This window comes from Protopterus annectens, chromosome 2.part1 (genome assembly GCF_019279795.1).
Source record: "Protopterus annectens isolate FY-2018-M chromosome 2.part1, PAN1.0, whole genome shotgun sequence".
NCBI lineage: Eukaryota > Metazoa > Chordata > Ceratodontiformes > Protopteridae > Protopterus > Protopterus annectens.
The window spans coordinates 421,192,869-421,210,367 of NC_056729.1; the positions used below are offsets into that span (position 1 = coordinate 421,192,869).

Sequence of the window (17,499 nt, forward strand, 5' to 3'; positions counted from 1 at the left end):
GAACAAATCTATGTAAACAAAAGTTATGTACTCACCATAACGATAGATCTCCGTGTTTCTTCCATCCTTCCTCAACATACAAGTCTTGGATCCCATTTCAACCATTTCTTAAGCTTCAGATCTGGTGCTCAAACTTCTCCTCTTACCCATAATCCCCGTGTAGAGCTCAATCGAGCTACCACAGATTGAGTTTGCCCACCAAAAATAGAAATTTATGAAAATAAAGGTGGTAATACCCAAAAAACTATCTGACGTAAAACATTACCAGCCTGCAGATAGATAGACAGATAGAGAGAACCTCCAGGAGCCAGGGCTAGGTCAGCCTGGAATAACAATGCCAGAAACTACACACACAAAAAGAGAAGATGGATGGTGAGTGGGCAGTTGAGGAAGAACAGAAACAAACAACACAGATCTATTGTTATGGTAAGTACATAATTTTCATACAGTAGACCCCCTCTTATCCGGTGTCATTAGGACCAGACCTTAGGCTGGATAAATGAATGGCTGGTTAATCATGAAATGCATACAAAATAGCATGTCTAGGTATAAATCAACTAGAATAACAGGATTTGTGTTAGCATGCATTTTTCTAATGAATATGAAGTCTAAAACTCAAATGGCTGTCATTATTTAGCCCAGAGGAGGGAAAGTATTGCTCTTCTCTGTTGTCTTTTGCTAGGGCTACTGCAGAAATTTGATGGCTGGTTAAAGAGGAGGCCAGTTAAGGAGAAGCCGGATAAGTGGGCATATACTGTACCTAATTTTTTTTCAGTGTGTTCTTTAACATATAGGACAGAGTCCCCCTCTACTTTACTACTTGGTTGGTCTTATGGAAGGATATTCCAGAGCACAGCTGAACCAAAGGAGGCTCTAGCCCTGGACTGTATATCCAATTTGTAGTGCGAGATGAAAGCATGTATTTTGGATCATGTAGCTGCAGTACAAATGTCATCAATTAGTATACTAGAAAAGAAGGCTGTAAATGAAGTCACAAATCTAGTGGAATTAGCTTTTGTAACTGAACAAAGTGACAGGCCCCATTCACCAGCACCAAGAGGGTGATTTTGGATACTGCTTGTCCCTATTTAGCAGTAGAAAAGGATACAAATAATTGGTCAGATTTTCTGATAGGTTTTGTCTGATGCAAGTTAAAATGTAATTGATGATGAACATCTAGCAAACACGAAGTATATGCACTCTTGTCTGAAAAATATGGGAAGAACAATGGAAGATTTATGGACTGTTTAATAGATAATTCAGAAGCCACCTTAGGAAGAAAAGATGGGTTGTTTTTTAGCAACACATTGTCTTTAGGAAATGTTAAGTAAAGACGTTTTGAGGACAAGATGTGCAGCTCAGAAATTCTCCTGGCAGAAGTGATATCAACCAGAAATAAGGTCTTCCATGATAAAAAACTTTAGGTCAACTCTAGTAGTAGGTTGGAGCGGGGAACAAATCATTGCTTGTAGTAAAACAGTAATGTAACAGAAAGGAACTGAGTCTGTAAGTGGTGGAAGTAGAACAAAACTTCCTCGATGGAAATCCTTGGAAAATCAAAGAGATGTTATGGGTGTGCGATTTTTCACCCAGATGGAAAGAGGATATTGCAGTTAACTGTACTTTGACGGTGGAACAGCTGCCTCCACTTTGAAAAAGATGGGCGAAGAAGTGCAAAATTGCTGGAAGAGGAGATGAGAAAGGGTCGATATTATTTTCAACCACCCAAATAGAAAACCTTTCCATTTGCTCTTGTAAATTTTTCTAGTAGTGGGGTTTTGGGAAGAGGACAAAAATGTGGATAACTGAAAATGAAAACCTGGACTGCCAAATCATCACATGAATTGAAGAAACCATGTAGTGAGTTTGAGGGACTGGATATTTGGGTGAAGCAACCTCGACAGTTGAGAAAGAAGATCTGGGTCTAAGCCCAGCACCAAGAGAGGGTGGACTAGATGAGGCCAGAGGAAGGAAAACCACACTTGTCGAGACCAATAAGGGGTTATGAGGATGACTGTGACTTTCACTGTAAATGTTTCTGTAAAAACTTTGGAATCAAGGGCCTTGGAGGAAACATATAAAGGGGTCCCTGCGGCCAGGAGTACATTACAGCATCCCTGGGTGACTCCTTTTCTTGGAGAATTACAGAGAAAAACTTGTTGTATTTGGTCTGGTGGGGAGAGGCGAAGAGATCGCAACAAGGTCAGCCCCACCGACTGAAAATTTGCTCTATTATTAATGGATTGAGGGACCACTTGTGAGGAAGTAGAAAAGATCTGCAACTCATCTGCAAGCATATTGGATTTCTCTGAGATATCTGTTGCTAACAGAAAGCAATGAGAAAATATCACCCATTGCCATACTCTCATGTTCTCTCAGCACAATGGACAAGATCTGGTTCCTCCCTGTTTGTTGATGTACCAAACAACTGACATTTTTGTCTGTCTGGATAGAGATTGCATCCATGGGGAGAAAGTTGTGAAAAACCTGCAATGCTAGAAGAACTGCTCTCATCTCCAATACATTTGATGTGTAGACTGTCCTCTGTTTGGGACCATGTGCCTTGGATTGTCTTTCCCACATAACGCCCACCACTCCAGCTGGGAGGCATTCATGGTCAATGCATCTTCAGAGGAAAGAAGAGTGAAAGGACGTCCCTGTAGAACATGTGAGATTCCAGCCACCACTGTATATGTGCTCTGCAAATGTTCATTAGTGACACTTAAAAAGACATGGGTTGTTTCCAGACTGACCACTAAACTGTCAAAGTCCAGTGAAGTACCCTGGCTAAGGGGACTAGTGTGATAGAGGCTGCTATGGAGGCCAAAAGGTGAAGAATTAGTTTTTCTGGTGGCTTCTGGTGGGACATCCCGGGTTTGTTGGTGAAGCAATGTAACTCTGGTCTGTGGGAGTCTTGCCTTCTGCAGTTTTGTCTCCAGAAATGCTACGATAAAGTCTAGTGACTGAACTGGACGTGGCTTGGATTTTGCTACATTCACTGTAACCCCAGGTCTATACACAGTTGGAGCAAGAAGTCTCTGGCTTGAATGAGTAGATTCCTGGTAGGGGCAGTGATGAACCAGTCATCAAAATATGAGGACACCCGGAAACTTTGCAGTCACAGATGAGCTGTCACTACTGCCATACACCTGATAAACACCCAGGAGGGCTGTGGTGAGACCAAAGGGCAGAACTTGAACTGGAAATGACTGGCTCCCAGCAAAATGTGAAGGTACTTCCTGGAACGTCTGTCTATTGTTATGTGATGGTACACATCCTTAAGATATATCAACTATATCTTCATTAAGGGAAGAATGGACTGAACCATCTGGAATTTTGTTTGTTTCACAAACTTGTTCAAGTGGCTTAGGTCCAAAATTGGCCTTAGGTCCCCTTTTTCCTTTGGTACTAAAAAAGAATCTTGAATAAATTCCAGGTAGTCTCTGGTCAGGAGGCACCTCTCTAATGACTCAATTTCTTAAATGCTTCCTTATTTTTGAAATGGCTTCTTCCCTTTGTAAGGCATTAGGGAAGGGTATGAAAAGGAATGAAATAGTCTCTGGTAATGATCCTTTGCACCCATTTCTCTTTGAGTGTTGGATGTCCAGATTGTTGGTTGCAGGGATAGGCATCCCCTGACTGTCTCCAGAGTGCGACAGTCAGGCAACCATTCAGGATCAATGGACCTCTGAAGTCTTGGTTTTTTGAGCCACCTGTGTCCCCTGGGTGATGTCCATTATAAAAGTTCTCCCGTCTGCATTTGGGAGCTCTTTCTCCAGAAGAATCAGATGCAAATCCCTGGGACTTATGAAACCAAATTCTCTTGCCTTCCTTCTGGTTTCTGGAGAAGGTCCTTTGAAGGGTGAAGACTTTGATCCTTGTGGCAGTCAGGGATATACCATTCTTCTTACTGCTTGAGATGGTCTACTTAACCTTGGGACAAAAAGAGTTAATCCATCATATGGGGCATTGACAAAGGACGTCTTGAAATGTTCTCCAAAGTCACATAACCACATTATGCCTCCTTATGTAAATACCTGTGCTGGCTGCTCTAGATGTACCCTCTGTGGCATTAGAGATAGGGTGCAGAGAGAGACACTACAAAAAAACTGTAAGGTGGCCAAGTGTGAATCGATGGATATTTTTTGATCTGCAGACAAGGTCCTTGGGAGAGGTTTGGCAATTTCCTTGGTCAAATCCTTTTGGAAACGTGTAACATGTGCCAACTAAACACTTTCACCAAAAAAGTAGATGAGGTGTAAACATGCTTCCCAAATCTTTCCAACACATACAATTCCCTGTTTGGTAACTAGACTGCAAGTTCTTTCTTAGCGACTGCCACAACTACTATGAAATCTAGGCTCCTTGATCCAGTGAGGATAGTCTTTTGGAGTAACCAAAAATTTGTTGGGTTTCTGGGGCATAGGGTCAGCTCCACTCCTGAGAAGAGATCAGGTCTACCACTTCGTTGGCTGGGTGGACTACCCAAGAAGTAGATGGGGCAGAACCAAACGCCTCAAGGAAAACAGACTCTTCTGGAGAAGGCACTTGAAAAGATCCCCCTTCTGTCTGAGAAGTTCTAGAATCTTCCTGAATGAGACATCCTCTAGGGAAGATCTGGGATAACCCTCTCTCTTATCAAAATCAGTGTTGGTGGTAGGGGATTCCTCAGGAGAATCAAAGTGCTACCTTTTCACTTGTGCTTCCTGTGTAACTCTTCTATGGACTGTTCAGCAGAGGACTCAACAGCTGACATAGTCTCACATAGGAAAACAGACTCTAGGCTTCTGGAAACTGGCTGCCCCAATGGCTAAGAAAAGTAGACAGCAGACCCTGGGAAGTCCTATGGGGGAGGGTTGGTTCCTTGTCTGAATCCCTCTGTTTATCTTCTGACTTGTCACACACCTTTTTGGCTGAAGAAGAGGAATAAGAAACAGCAGCAGACTTCCCGGATTCAGATTTTTTCCCACGTCAAGAGTGAGAAATAAGAAAAAAAAAACGAAAGGAGGAGGAGAACAACATACAAATGAAGTGCTAGTAGAGAGGCAGGATATATAAGACAAAGAGAAAAAACAATCCCAAATGAAGAAATACTTATCTTTTAAAAAATATCCACTAAAGTCTTTCCTGAGCACTAAAGATCCATCAATCTCTTATGGCAGCAAATGACGTCTGGGGCAGCTTGCACTCTACACAGGGATTGCAGCTAAGGGAAGGAATCTGAGTGCTGGTTAGATGCAAAACCCATACATTGAGGAACGGATGGAAAAGATAATATCAGACCAAACTGTTACAAAATGAAAGAAGAGTGCCCTGTACTTAATGATGACTACAGATAGTGGAAAAAGTGAACATATTTCCATGTCTATTAGACTCCTTGGTGTGAAACTAAGAAAGAAACATGCCTTGGGGGTTCATGAATGACCCCTTTTTGGCTTCCAGAACACATGTCAGATTCTCCAGCAACTGGGTCAGGCAGTGCTGAGTGAATAGATTAACACAATGCCCTGGTTGCACATTGGATGACTTTGTTAAAGGAAATAGCTAGGATATGTAGTGAGATCAGTTAGCAAAATACTGCACCAAGTGCACACAGCCTCTCCCAATTCTCCATCAATGTATAGTCCTGAAGGTTGCAAAATAATGACTGTTTTACCCCCTACTTTATCTCCTTTGTGTCATCTCCCTAACAGTCTTTACAATAAACAGCAATTCTTGATAAGACCACCCCACCCCTTCATGTCCATAAAATCAGTAGCCAGAAAGAATAAGCAACCTCCTTCACCCAGCCTCATGTCATTGACCAACCACTGTAAAATTTAAATTTCTCCGCACTTCATGCATATCATGTACCCTTGACTTTGGATTAAATAAAATGCATCTCCCACTCTACTTTCAGTGACTCACAACAGTTGACATAAATTGTATCTCTCTACAATGGTTTTCTTCAGTTGCTTGATATAAAACTCCCTTGCTCATTTTACAGTTGCTCAAACTTCATTGCTTGGGTCTGTTCATTCTTATTTTAGCGCTCCATAAAGATGCAATGTGAGTGTGGGTTCAAAACCTATCACTTTTGATGGATTCTGAGACTGCAACACCTTAGAGAAATTTTCTTTTTATTGTTTTTTGAAAGATCACTCTTTCGCTGAACTGCAGCAATGTTGGAGTGAAAAACCACCTCACATGAGAGATGAGGGGCTTTCCTCTTGCAAAAAAAAATGCTTTTTGGGATTTCTGACACCTGCAAACTCAAGGAAGCAGTTCAAGTGTACATATACCTTTTTAGGCACTTTGTGTACTCAAATTACTGACCTGCAGCTGAGTAATCAGCTTTAGAGCAGTTTAGTTTCAAACATAGCACACCCCACCACCATCCTCAAACTATGAATTCACAGGAAAGTAAACTTCTGTAGCATACTTACCCCATCTGTCAGTGCCCAGCAACAATGAATGTTCAAAATGTGCTCCACATAATTCCAAATGATTTTTGGCAGCAGCAGAAAATCAGAATACACTAGCAACACACCCCTAACCCAGTCCGGTCCCCAGATGAATGACATGCTTCCTTGTGTGAGGCCAAATCACCAATGTAGAGATGTAATCTGCAAGCCTCTCTGCTAATGAACTTCATCTAGCAAAAATGAAGATTTATGGCACTGAGTTTGAGACAAAAGTTTATCTATAAATCACTAATTAGCTATTATGTCAGTGCTGCTCGAAGGGCAATCCACGTTACACATTCAGTAACATTCACAAGTCTTCCATGAAGTCACCTTCTGAACCTATAGGCCTACAAGATTCCTCTTACTGCATTTCAAGGAACATGCCTACTTCATTCATTTAAAACAATGAGCATTCAATATATACAAAGACAATTAAATGGCAAAAGACCTATTCAACCTGGCTTCTTTGTCAAGCAGCACTCATGTATATCCATGCTTAATTATTGTATAACTGAAAAAACATAGTTCTTTCCGACTAGAAAGCCCTGCCACAGAACTAAGACAGAATCAGTTTCATGATAGCAGAAGATGGCTAAAGTTAAATTAATAATCCTCTATGAGGAAAACATTCTGTTACCATCATGTGGCTTTCTAGGAACCATTAATATACAACAGCCAAAAAGTTATGAAGACAAATACATCAGTTTTTCCAGCAACAATCAGCTCCAGTAACACAGAGGGATAAAGCCCCGACTGAGTCCAAGGTAATCTAAGTTTGATTAGCAGCCCAGGTGCATGAAGGAGCTGGCAGGTAAGGGAAGGCACTGTGGGTCTCTGCAGTGATGCAGAGGGTATGCACTCCTAGCCAGGGGTGGTATTCTGGTCATTACAAATGCCCTAATTGCTGGGATGCTGGTGATGGCATAAATCACTCTCAAATAAATTAGAATGACAGTCCTCTCTGGACAGCTCTTGCCCTGATCCTAGGTGAATTCCAGTGTAAGAAAATGAATGAGCAATGTCCAACTGGGGAGAGGTTTGATGGCTGTTAGGCATGCCAGCAAGAATCACATAGAAAAAAATACATAAACCAGCAAGTTCTAAAAATCTGACATGCAAAAAAAATCTAGCATGCAAATAGAAAAAAATAAAATTAGATAACACTAGTAGGAAAATTACAGTTTTTAATTGGGTCACACTGTTAGACCTTTCCTAGGCTTCCAGTGTCTCCATATGCTGCACACAACATGAAATATACATAAGGTAAGAGTAGTTGTCTTATCAGTCAGTTGTAGCAAATGCATTTATTAGCATAAAGTGTGGTAATGTCAAAAGTCAGTGAAATAATTGTTTAGCTATGTGATACATAAGCTGGACACCACATACAATGTTAGCAGTCTGTTCTGTACAAATATACACTACTGAATAAATACTTGAAACTACAATGAAATGGTACAACTTCACATTAGTAAGTTAAGGGTATAGCACAATGCAAAAACAACACTGGCAAAACTTTCATGAAAAGGCTGAAGGAGAAACAGCTAAATGAGGGGAACTGTTAAATATACAATGAAAACATGCCTTTATAACTTAGGGAAAAAGGACTGCAGCAACAAAACATAAGACAAAGAAAAAGGTGCAAAGTAAACATTAGCAGTACAGCAGGTTATGAATATAACAAGTATATCACATAGAAACTACTTTTGCACCCACATGTATTCACTGTCAGCAGTCACAGTTAAAGAAAGTACAATCCACCCGCAGCAGGACATAACCTTATTGTTCAGTAAAGCTATTACGGAGCATTCCAGTGGTCATCACCTACTACTATATCCATCTGATATGGATTACTTTACACTGGTGGTCACAGCCATGGAAGATAAAATAACTGAACACTTCTGGTCAATACTTCTGTCACAGCATCTGTAAGAGTAATACAATGCTAGCCAGAATAACAAGTACAGGCTCATAGCTGTATAGTAGGCTACTGACCACAAAGGCCTTTACAAGCCTAGCCAAGCTTCCCAAATGGATCCAGCAATTTTTTTTTTGCTGCCCTAGAGGTTAGTTTTGAGGGTGTTATTTTAATGGTTATATTCAAGTTAGTGCATGGTTGGTCAAGCATTTATAGGCTGCCTTTGTCCATTAGAGGCATAGGTGCCAGACAAAGGGTGACTTTCTGATTTCCCATCTCCTGGTCCAATGTATGGTTGACTTTGGTTATGGAAGAGTTTTGCTTCACCTGGATGAGAAACTTGTTCCAGAGAAGGGGTATTCTCTGAGGCACATACATGCCCCTCCAGCAAGTCCCAAGGTTAAGTCTCTGGATTGGGACGCTCTGGCGCTATTTGTTTTTCAGATATGCAAAAAGTCCATCAGAGTAAGATCCATGGATGCATTTTATGCCAGGCATAGATCACCCCTCAACAATCTGTACGAGACACAGTAAAGGGATATGGCTTGGATGCAATCATCATAGGACATGTTTATGCTGTTTTCTTTTTCTGTGGAACCTCAGTTGGTGCTCCAGTTGTTACATGTGCCTGGTCAGGTACATACCAAAAGGGTTGTTGTACTCAGTTATGAGTCGGATGACTGAATTAATTGGAACGATGACTTCCTTGGACCTGGATGACATACCTTTGTTTATAAGCTGAGCAACATAAAATTAATTCCTTACTACCTCAGACACATGTTGGTCAAAAGCAAAGTTACTACTGCCATATGACCCCAAATCCCTAACTACTGGCTCTATTCTTAGGGGTGTGTTGTCAATCAGTTAGTTAATTTGTTTCCTGGAGTGGCTGAGATACTATTATGCATTTCTTGACACCAAGTTAAACTGTGGTTCTGGCATCAGTTATTTGTCTGTGTTAGCTCACTCCTGGAGGATAATAGTTTTCTTGGGAAGATTCTATGACTGCTCTTATTATGCAGTCATTTGCAAACTTGGTCAGTCAGAGGCCCTTAACATTGCTAAAAGGAATGGACCCAGTACAGAACCTTGAGGAACTCTGCTAGTGACTGGTCTCTTTGTGGTGGTGGACTCCCCTATCCCAACTTCTTGGATCCTACTTGAGAGTCAGCTGGTTATCCAGCCTGTAACACAGGAGTCTACATTGAATTCAGTGAGTCTATTTTACAATGCTGGAGTGGGGGTACTGTGTCAAATGCCTTGGCCAGATCAATGTACACAGTATGCAAAATTCTGCCCTTCTCTTTTGCCTTAGTGACCATCTCAAAGAAGTCCACCAGGTTCAGTAGATATGACCTGCCTTTGATGAAATCAAATTCGGTAGGGTCCAGTGTCTGAAGGCTTCCCATTTCATTATCTCCATGATAACTCTTTCCATGGTTTTGCATATGAGACTAGTCAGACTTATGGGTCTGTAGTATTCAGAGTCCGTAGGTGGCCCACTCTTGTGCAAAGGGATGATATTTGCCATTCTCCATTCAAGTAGCATGAAGTCTGACTGCAGGCTATGGTTGAACAGTAACTCCAGTGGTCAATGACAGGTGATGTTCGTTGCTATAAATGAGACATCCTGAGATCTCGAGGCTGACTGATACAGTGTTTTTGGCCTTGGAGAGTGCAAGTAGGACCTGCTCCCTAGTGATCAGTTGGGGAGAAGATATGCTTGATGGTATTTCTCGGGGGGTAAAATTACAGCTGAACTTGTTAATCAATAGATTTGCTAAATTTTCTGTCTCCGTTGTAGGTAACTCCATATACAATTAGTTATGCATAAAAAAAATGTCTGTTTTTCCATTAATAGATGAATGTTTAGCAGTTTAAAATTTAGGTTTAAAATTTATACCTACAGTTTTACCTTGCCTACACATTCTGAAATGTGATATTTTTAAGTTAGTACACAAACTACTTTTGATACAGAATTTTAAACAAGCTGAAGTAAATCATTTGGAAATTAATAATTTGAGGGATGAATTTAACGATTCCATCAGCTCAGAAGATAGTTTTTATACTTGTACTTCAGAGACAGATGAACTACATGTTTACTGTTTACTGAACACATTGCGGGTTAAAAGCAAAAGTTGTTTTATACCTCCTTTTACAAATGAAAATGTGAAACACTTTTCTGCTATGTTTAATTTTGCGGTTGAGGAAGCTTTTAATGATTTCATGGTTAATGAATGCCATGTATCATATAACATGACCAAGGCTGAATGGACTGCATTAAAAGTTTGTAAGCAATAATAGAAACTTGATTATTAAACTGGCAGACGAGCAATAAAACTGTGTAAAATTGAACAATATCTGCACATGTGTTATATACATCCGGAGGCTCAATCGACTTATGCAAAAATTAATAAGAATATGACGAAGTGGTCAAGCAATATTTGAAAGTACTGGTAAAGGGGTACAAGTTCGGTTATTTTAATATAAGTTACATTGATCAAAAATGTAATGTACAAAAGTGTAGTTTACCAACTTTTTACTGGTTATCAAAAATACATAAGAATTTAATGGAACCACCCAACCAGGACGTTCGATTATTGCTGCGACAAAAGTTTTTTCAAGTAATACGGGTCTTTTCTACATGACTATCTTTGTCCTTTTGTTATGAAATTACCTTTGTATATTAAAAGCACTACAGATTCTTTAAATAAGGTGAATAAATGACGTTGACTAAAGAAATGTATTGGGTAACTTTGGATGTTAAAAATGTATATACCATCATTAAACATGTACATGACATAGAAGCTTTAAATTACTTTCTAGGTGATAATCCAGTTTCTAATTATGTAATTTAATTAACATACTTTTGCATTACTAATAACTTTTTACTTTCAATAATTAATTATAACATCAAATCCAAGGTACAGCCTTGGATGCTCTGTATGCAAATTTAATCATGGGTTTATTCGAAATAGAGTATTTATATGGACATAATTTTGTGAACAAATATATTATTAACTATTATAGATGTATAGATGACTTAATATTTATTTGTAAGGGAGTATTAATGAGGTGGATGTTTTTGTTAATGATTTACAGAATAATAGATTTGATTTTAAGTTTGAGGGCCTACAGGTAGTTTATCAAACCTCATTTTTAGACAGAAAATTGGAAGGGATGAGTAGAGGAAAATTTAAAACTAGAATATACAGAAAATCAACAGATGGTTGACAATACCTATATGGGAGTAGTTGCCCCCCCTTCACACACACACACACACACACACACACACACACACACACACATACACACACACACACACACACACACACACACACACACATTTAATTTCTTCGTTAACATATGGGGAGTTGTTACATCTCCGGAGACTTTGTAATGAAGAATGTCATTTTTATAATGAAGTTAAAAGGACCATAGATATGTTTATTAGGAGAGGTTATGATAAGACAGTGATTGAGGCATATAGAAAAGTTATAGAAGGAAATGAATATTAGCATATATCTATGCAACCTTATTAGTCCTTTAAAAGAACTAGAACTGGAAATAGGTAGCTGAAAGTAGATCTAAAAAGATACTTATTTTACTACCACCTATAATGTATTTTCAGATATAATGATTAATTTATTGAAATATTATTGGTCTGTTTTAGCAAAAAATAAATAATTTTGCTATTTAATTATTAACATGTCTTTGATATCTTATAAAAGGGGACATAGTATAGGAGACATGTTGGTGCATAGTTGCTTTGTTCTTCTAACGTTACATGTGAATTCTTTTCTAGATACTTTAGTGATGGGCACTCTCCCATGTGGCAAGTGTTGTAGCTGTAGGAATATAGTTAAATTTTTTGACAGAATTAATAGCCTTCCTTTTTTCACTACTAATACATTTACTTATAATACTGATGGCATAATTTATACCCTCAGATGTCCATGTAATTTATTTTATACTGGGGAATGTAAAAAATCTTTTAAATGTAGGCTACAAGAATATATAAAAGATATAAAAAACAACAGCTAGAAAGTACAGTTGGATCACATTTTAAACAGTACCATCAAAGTAATGCTTTTCTGTTACGAGGCACTATTGTAGAGCAGGTGAGTGTGAAATTTGGCAAGGAAAACCTACTGAAAGACAGATTATTTTATAAAGAAACTGCGTATATTTTAAAACATGACATTCTGATACCTAAGGGTTTAAATATAGAATGTAATTGGAAATGTGATATAAATAAAAAAAATGTTAATATGTCTTTTCAATAAGAATATGGTACCTTAAGAGTTAATTAATGGTTATTTAAATATAATTGTTTTACTGTTTGATTTTCTAATTGTTTTTTATGTATAAAAGATGTGAAATTGATATTTTTCACCGTTTTACTCCTTGAAGGCTTTTTGACAAAGTGCTACAGAGTTTAATACAGATTTTCTCTGAGTCTATAGCCCTGTTGTTTTATATATATATATTTTATTTCTGTTTTGTGGCTTATTTAGTTCTGCACACTGTTGTGCACTGCCTTTGACGCTGCAGACATAACTAAAGAAAGTCTTATGATTGCCTTGTTCTTGGCCTAGGCTGCTATTTTGACCTCAAAACTGGCTTTGTTGAACTTGATTTACCCTCTGGGTTACTTGTTTAGACCAATAAGGGTGTTTTTTTATCCTGTTTGGGATTGAATTTCCTAACTTTTGCCATGATTTTCTTCCTTTTTGCTGTATGACCTATTTATATTAGGACTCCATCAGGGTGGCTTGTTTTTTGAGTTTATTCTGACCTTATTCCTGATGAGCATAGCTACCGCAATGCTTCTATTAATAAGAATGTACAGAGTTTCTGTGAACAATTCCTCATATGCCACTGTGTTCATAGGATTTGGGGGGGGGGGGGCGCTTGAAATTTTGCCAGGTCATCACTTAATAATAGGAAGTTTGCCTTAGATTAGTCCCTAACTGCTATAGGATTAACTGTGTTCACATATGTTATTTTTTTATCTCGAAGGAGACAGTTTTGTGGTCTGACATTACCAAACAGGATGTTACAAAGCAGGTGGGGGTAGGGTGCAGTTTGTGAGGACCACATACAGTATGTTTGCACCCAGTGGGCATGCGGATTATCTGATCTAGGGTGTTTGTGTTTACAAAGTCGAGGAATACCTGGGCCTGAGCGTTAGCGGTTGTGTATGAATCCCAGTCTATAATGGGGTAGTTACAGTCGCCCTGAGCATTGCATTGAGCCAAATGGTGAGTGTCTCCAATAAATCTAAGTGTGAGTTATGAGTTTCCTGGGTCACTAAGGGGGACCTAAAACTTGGAAGAATATGGTTATGGGACTTTGCCTATAGTAATCTGGACATGGAGAAGCTCAAGTGTGTCTTCTTGTTCGAGCAGCCTTGAAATGAGCTTGTTTTTGATGTATATTGAGACACCAGCTGTCTGCACAGAGGCTGGCCTAAATGGAAGTCACTGTAGCCCTGCACTGCCAGGATGCTCTCTGTAGCTTTAAACCATGTCGCTGTAATTGCACAGATATCTGCATTTTCCAGAGTGAGAGCTTGGAGGGAGTGCAGTTTCCTGTTAAGACTCTTGGCACTGAGTAGTAGCACATTTAGATTCGCTGTGGCTGGTTTTGCTATACTGATAACGTTTGTCAGTTTGGTATTGTCTAAAACAGGCACTGTGGTGAAAGGACAATGTTTTAGCTAATATTTGAAAGCCTAGATGAGACAGGTGCAGACCATACTTGACAAAGCAATGTGGTCTGTCAACTATGTCCTCCCATGCTGACAAATACTGGAACTCCTTGAAATGTCACTAGAAGCTAAGCCAATTATTAAAGTAAATCATCTTCTGTTCCTATTGTGGCATTATCCTTGGTGAAGGCAGAATGCTACTCAATGCTAGGCTCATACCAGCCTGGGACACATAGTCTAAAAGCTCCACAATATTTTTCTTCATATAGTCTCAGATCGTTAACACTCAAGTGGAATATGACAGTCATACTTGGGCTTAAGTGAACTGTGTATGCATCTACTTTCATGTCTAAGTAGTCATCACTGTGAATGAAAACTCCAAACATGGGAAGAAGCCACTAATCTGAATCTTCAACTTGTTTTTTCCCCATACAGAGGTAATAAAAGGTGGGAAATAGAAAAAAAGTGTTGAGGCTGGAGGTGGGCAAGTCTGCACCCTGCCAGCACTGAGGCCCTAAGGTCTCTCTCTTTTGGCTTGCAGTGTCCTTCAGTACTAGTGTTTTTATACTTAAAGACTTTCTTATGGCAGTTTACCTTACACTTTTTACCTGCAGAGAAAGGTGTTCTTGCTGCAGGAGGGGAAGATGCCCCTTGACCCAGAGAAAGAAGCGTTTTATGACCAAGGAAGATTCAAATATTACGGAATCTACAGAGAAGAATTTACTTGCTGAAAACAGCACAGTGTTCATAAGACAAAAAAAATGGGAATCCAGCCAAAGCAAAATAAACCCAGAAGGTGATAATACCACTGGTGGAATTTGCCTTTTCCAGGCACACTTGCAGATGATTATTTCCAAAGAGGTTATCTTTCTCCAAAAGATCTTCACATTTTCAACAAAATACAAAAATAAAGAACAGCAACTACAAAGAAAAATGTCTCCAACTGGACAATTACAACAGCTCTCTAGTAGTCACCATGACAAATTCCAAAGGATAGCCTACTGATCATTTTGTGTGGCAAACAAATTATGATAGTACAGAATGCTCTCCCTTTTCTACTGAGCACCCCACTGGATTCTTATGCCAACAAATTTACGGTATATACATAGATCTATATCAAAAGGTACACCATCTAAAGAACATTAATTTTTTTGCCTGTATGATGCAAAATGAAGGGATCAGATGCAATTCACACTTTAGAATGAGGACAAGAGAAATCATTACACGCACATACAGGTGTGTGTGTGTGTGTGTGTGTGTGTGTGTGTGTGTGTGTGTGTGTGTGTGTGTGTGTGTGTGTGTGTGTGTGTGTGTGTGTGTTATGCATCTGAATGTGCATGTCTAACATATACACTCAACATATAAAGCAACAAAATAACGATTGGGTGCATATGCCTGATGTTTAACAAGATCTATTAAGAGGAAAATAAGAACATATTTTTAAAATTAGTGAGTACCAGTACAGTGAGCCTTGTTGCCAAGGAAAAGTTAGCTGGCAAACAGAATCTGGAACAGTCTAGAAAGGAAAACTGCAGTAATGAGATGGCAAGGGAATGTCAGTGGGAGTGCAAGCAACAAGTGGGAAGTGTTGCAGGCTCTGATGCCATGTTACTTCTGGGTACTTATTTATATGTGCATGTCTGTACCTCATGTTACTTCTGGGTACTTATTTATATGTATATGTCTGTACCTCATGTTTCTACTGGGTACTTATTTATATCTGGATGCTTGTATCAAAAGCACGTGAGACACAACTGGCCACCCAGTTTACGTACTGCAAATGAAAAGGAATTTTTACTACATTACCTGAGAGCTTCATAAGTAGATCAGATGCGACCTTGACAGATACGTCCTGGCTCAGTAAGTTAGACTTTGTTTCTGATGTATTGCATGTGCTGTTGGAAATGTTTTGAACTGATGCCTCAGATGACAATCTGACTGCATAGCCTGGTTGCGTCAACAAAGACCCTGTGGTTTCTTCATCCTCTGGCTCGCTTGTAACAGGAGTTGGAAGAGACAATGGCTCTTTCTGATTAGCAGCTGTAAATGACAAAAGTCTGTTAGCACAACTCTGAATGAATAAATATTGCAAGAACAGTATATAAAAAAGAAAATCACTGTAATAAAAAGGGGAAAGTACAAACTCTGGCACAATTACAGGTACAGCTCCCAAAGGTCTGACCCACGTCTGGAAATAACAGTCTACATTGAAATTATATAATATTACAAGTGATATGAAGACTTACTGCCAAAAAAAAAGTGTATATGTGTGCATTTGTGTGTGTGTGTGTGTGTGTATATATATATATATATATATATATATATATATATATATATATATATATATATATATATATGGGTACACTTCCAAATTTCGAAATACTGAAATACCGAATTTCAGTATCTCGAAACCGGAAACCCGAACGTACACAAACCCGACAGTTCACAATCGCGATATCACAATCTCGAACACACACAGTACTTGCCAATAAGGATATAGGCTTCCGCTATCATGTAGGAGCTGTACGTTGTACCGACAATATCATGGCGTCCAGCACCATAACTCCACCAGGGAATGTGGGTGAAACATATACCAGGGCGAGATCACAGAAAGGAAAGGATGTCCTAATTATAGAAGGGTACGTTTACCATCTCGAAAAGGCAGCACCGCAGAGAAATTATTGGTGCTGTAAGTGGAAGAGAGCTATGAAGTGCAAGGGGAGGGTGATAACTACCTCCGTTGCAGATGGGGAAGAAGTGTTAAAGAGCGTGGTACACATGCATGCAGGGGACCCAACAGAGGCTGAGAGGTATAGTATGTGTGCAGGTCTAAAGGAGAGAGCCCGTATTTCACGGGATGCACCCTGTTTGGTTGTTGAGGATGTGCTAGCAAGCACTTCTCTAGATGTAGTACCCCACCTCCCTAATAGAAGGGCTTTGCTGCAACAAGTGGGGAGGGTTAGACGGAAGGGCAGCAGACATATCCAGAATAGATATGTCACGTTACAGGATTTGAATGTTGAGGACTATGCACTGAAAACAGGCAGCTTCATATACAAGCGTAGCAGTGATCTTAGTGGAGAAAATGTTGTGTTGGTGTTCACTACGGTCAATAATTTGCATGACCTTAGTACTGCAACTATTTGGTTGATGGACGGGACATTCTTCTACAAGGGGGAGATATGTAGGCAGCTGTATAGCATTCATGGTTTGTTATGCTGTGGCGGGTACAGTAAGTCCGTACCGCTACTGTACTGTCTCATGACTAAGAAGTCGTTGCGGGCATACAATGCCATGTGGGATGCTATTTTCCAGTTATTAGAGCAGTATGAGTTCCAAATTTAACTTAAGTATGTACTGTGCGACTTTGAGATAGCCGCCAAAAGGAGCATAGCAATGAATTTCAATGGGGTGAAATCGAAGGG

At 39.4% G+C, this 17,499-nt stretch overlaps 1 protein-coding gene across 1 annotated transcript in view; it reads right to left on the reverse strand.

Annotated features, from left to right (window-relative positions):
- Positions 1 to 17,499, reverse strand: part of ZNF827 (zinc finger protein 827) — a 1,349,262-nt gene that overhangs the window by 600,043 nt on the left and 731,720 nt on the right. Inside the window, exon 5 of the mRNA XM_044062231.1 lies at positions 15,881 to 16,114. Coding sequence (XP_043918166.1) covers positions 15,881 to 16,114 — 234 coding nt within the window. The remainder of the gene's footprint in view (positions 1 to 15,880; positions 16,115 to 17,499) is intronic.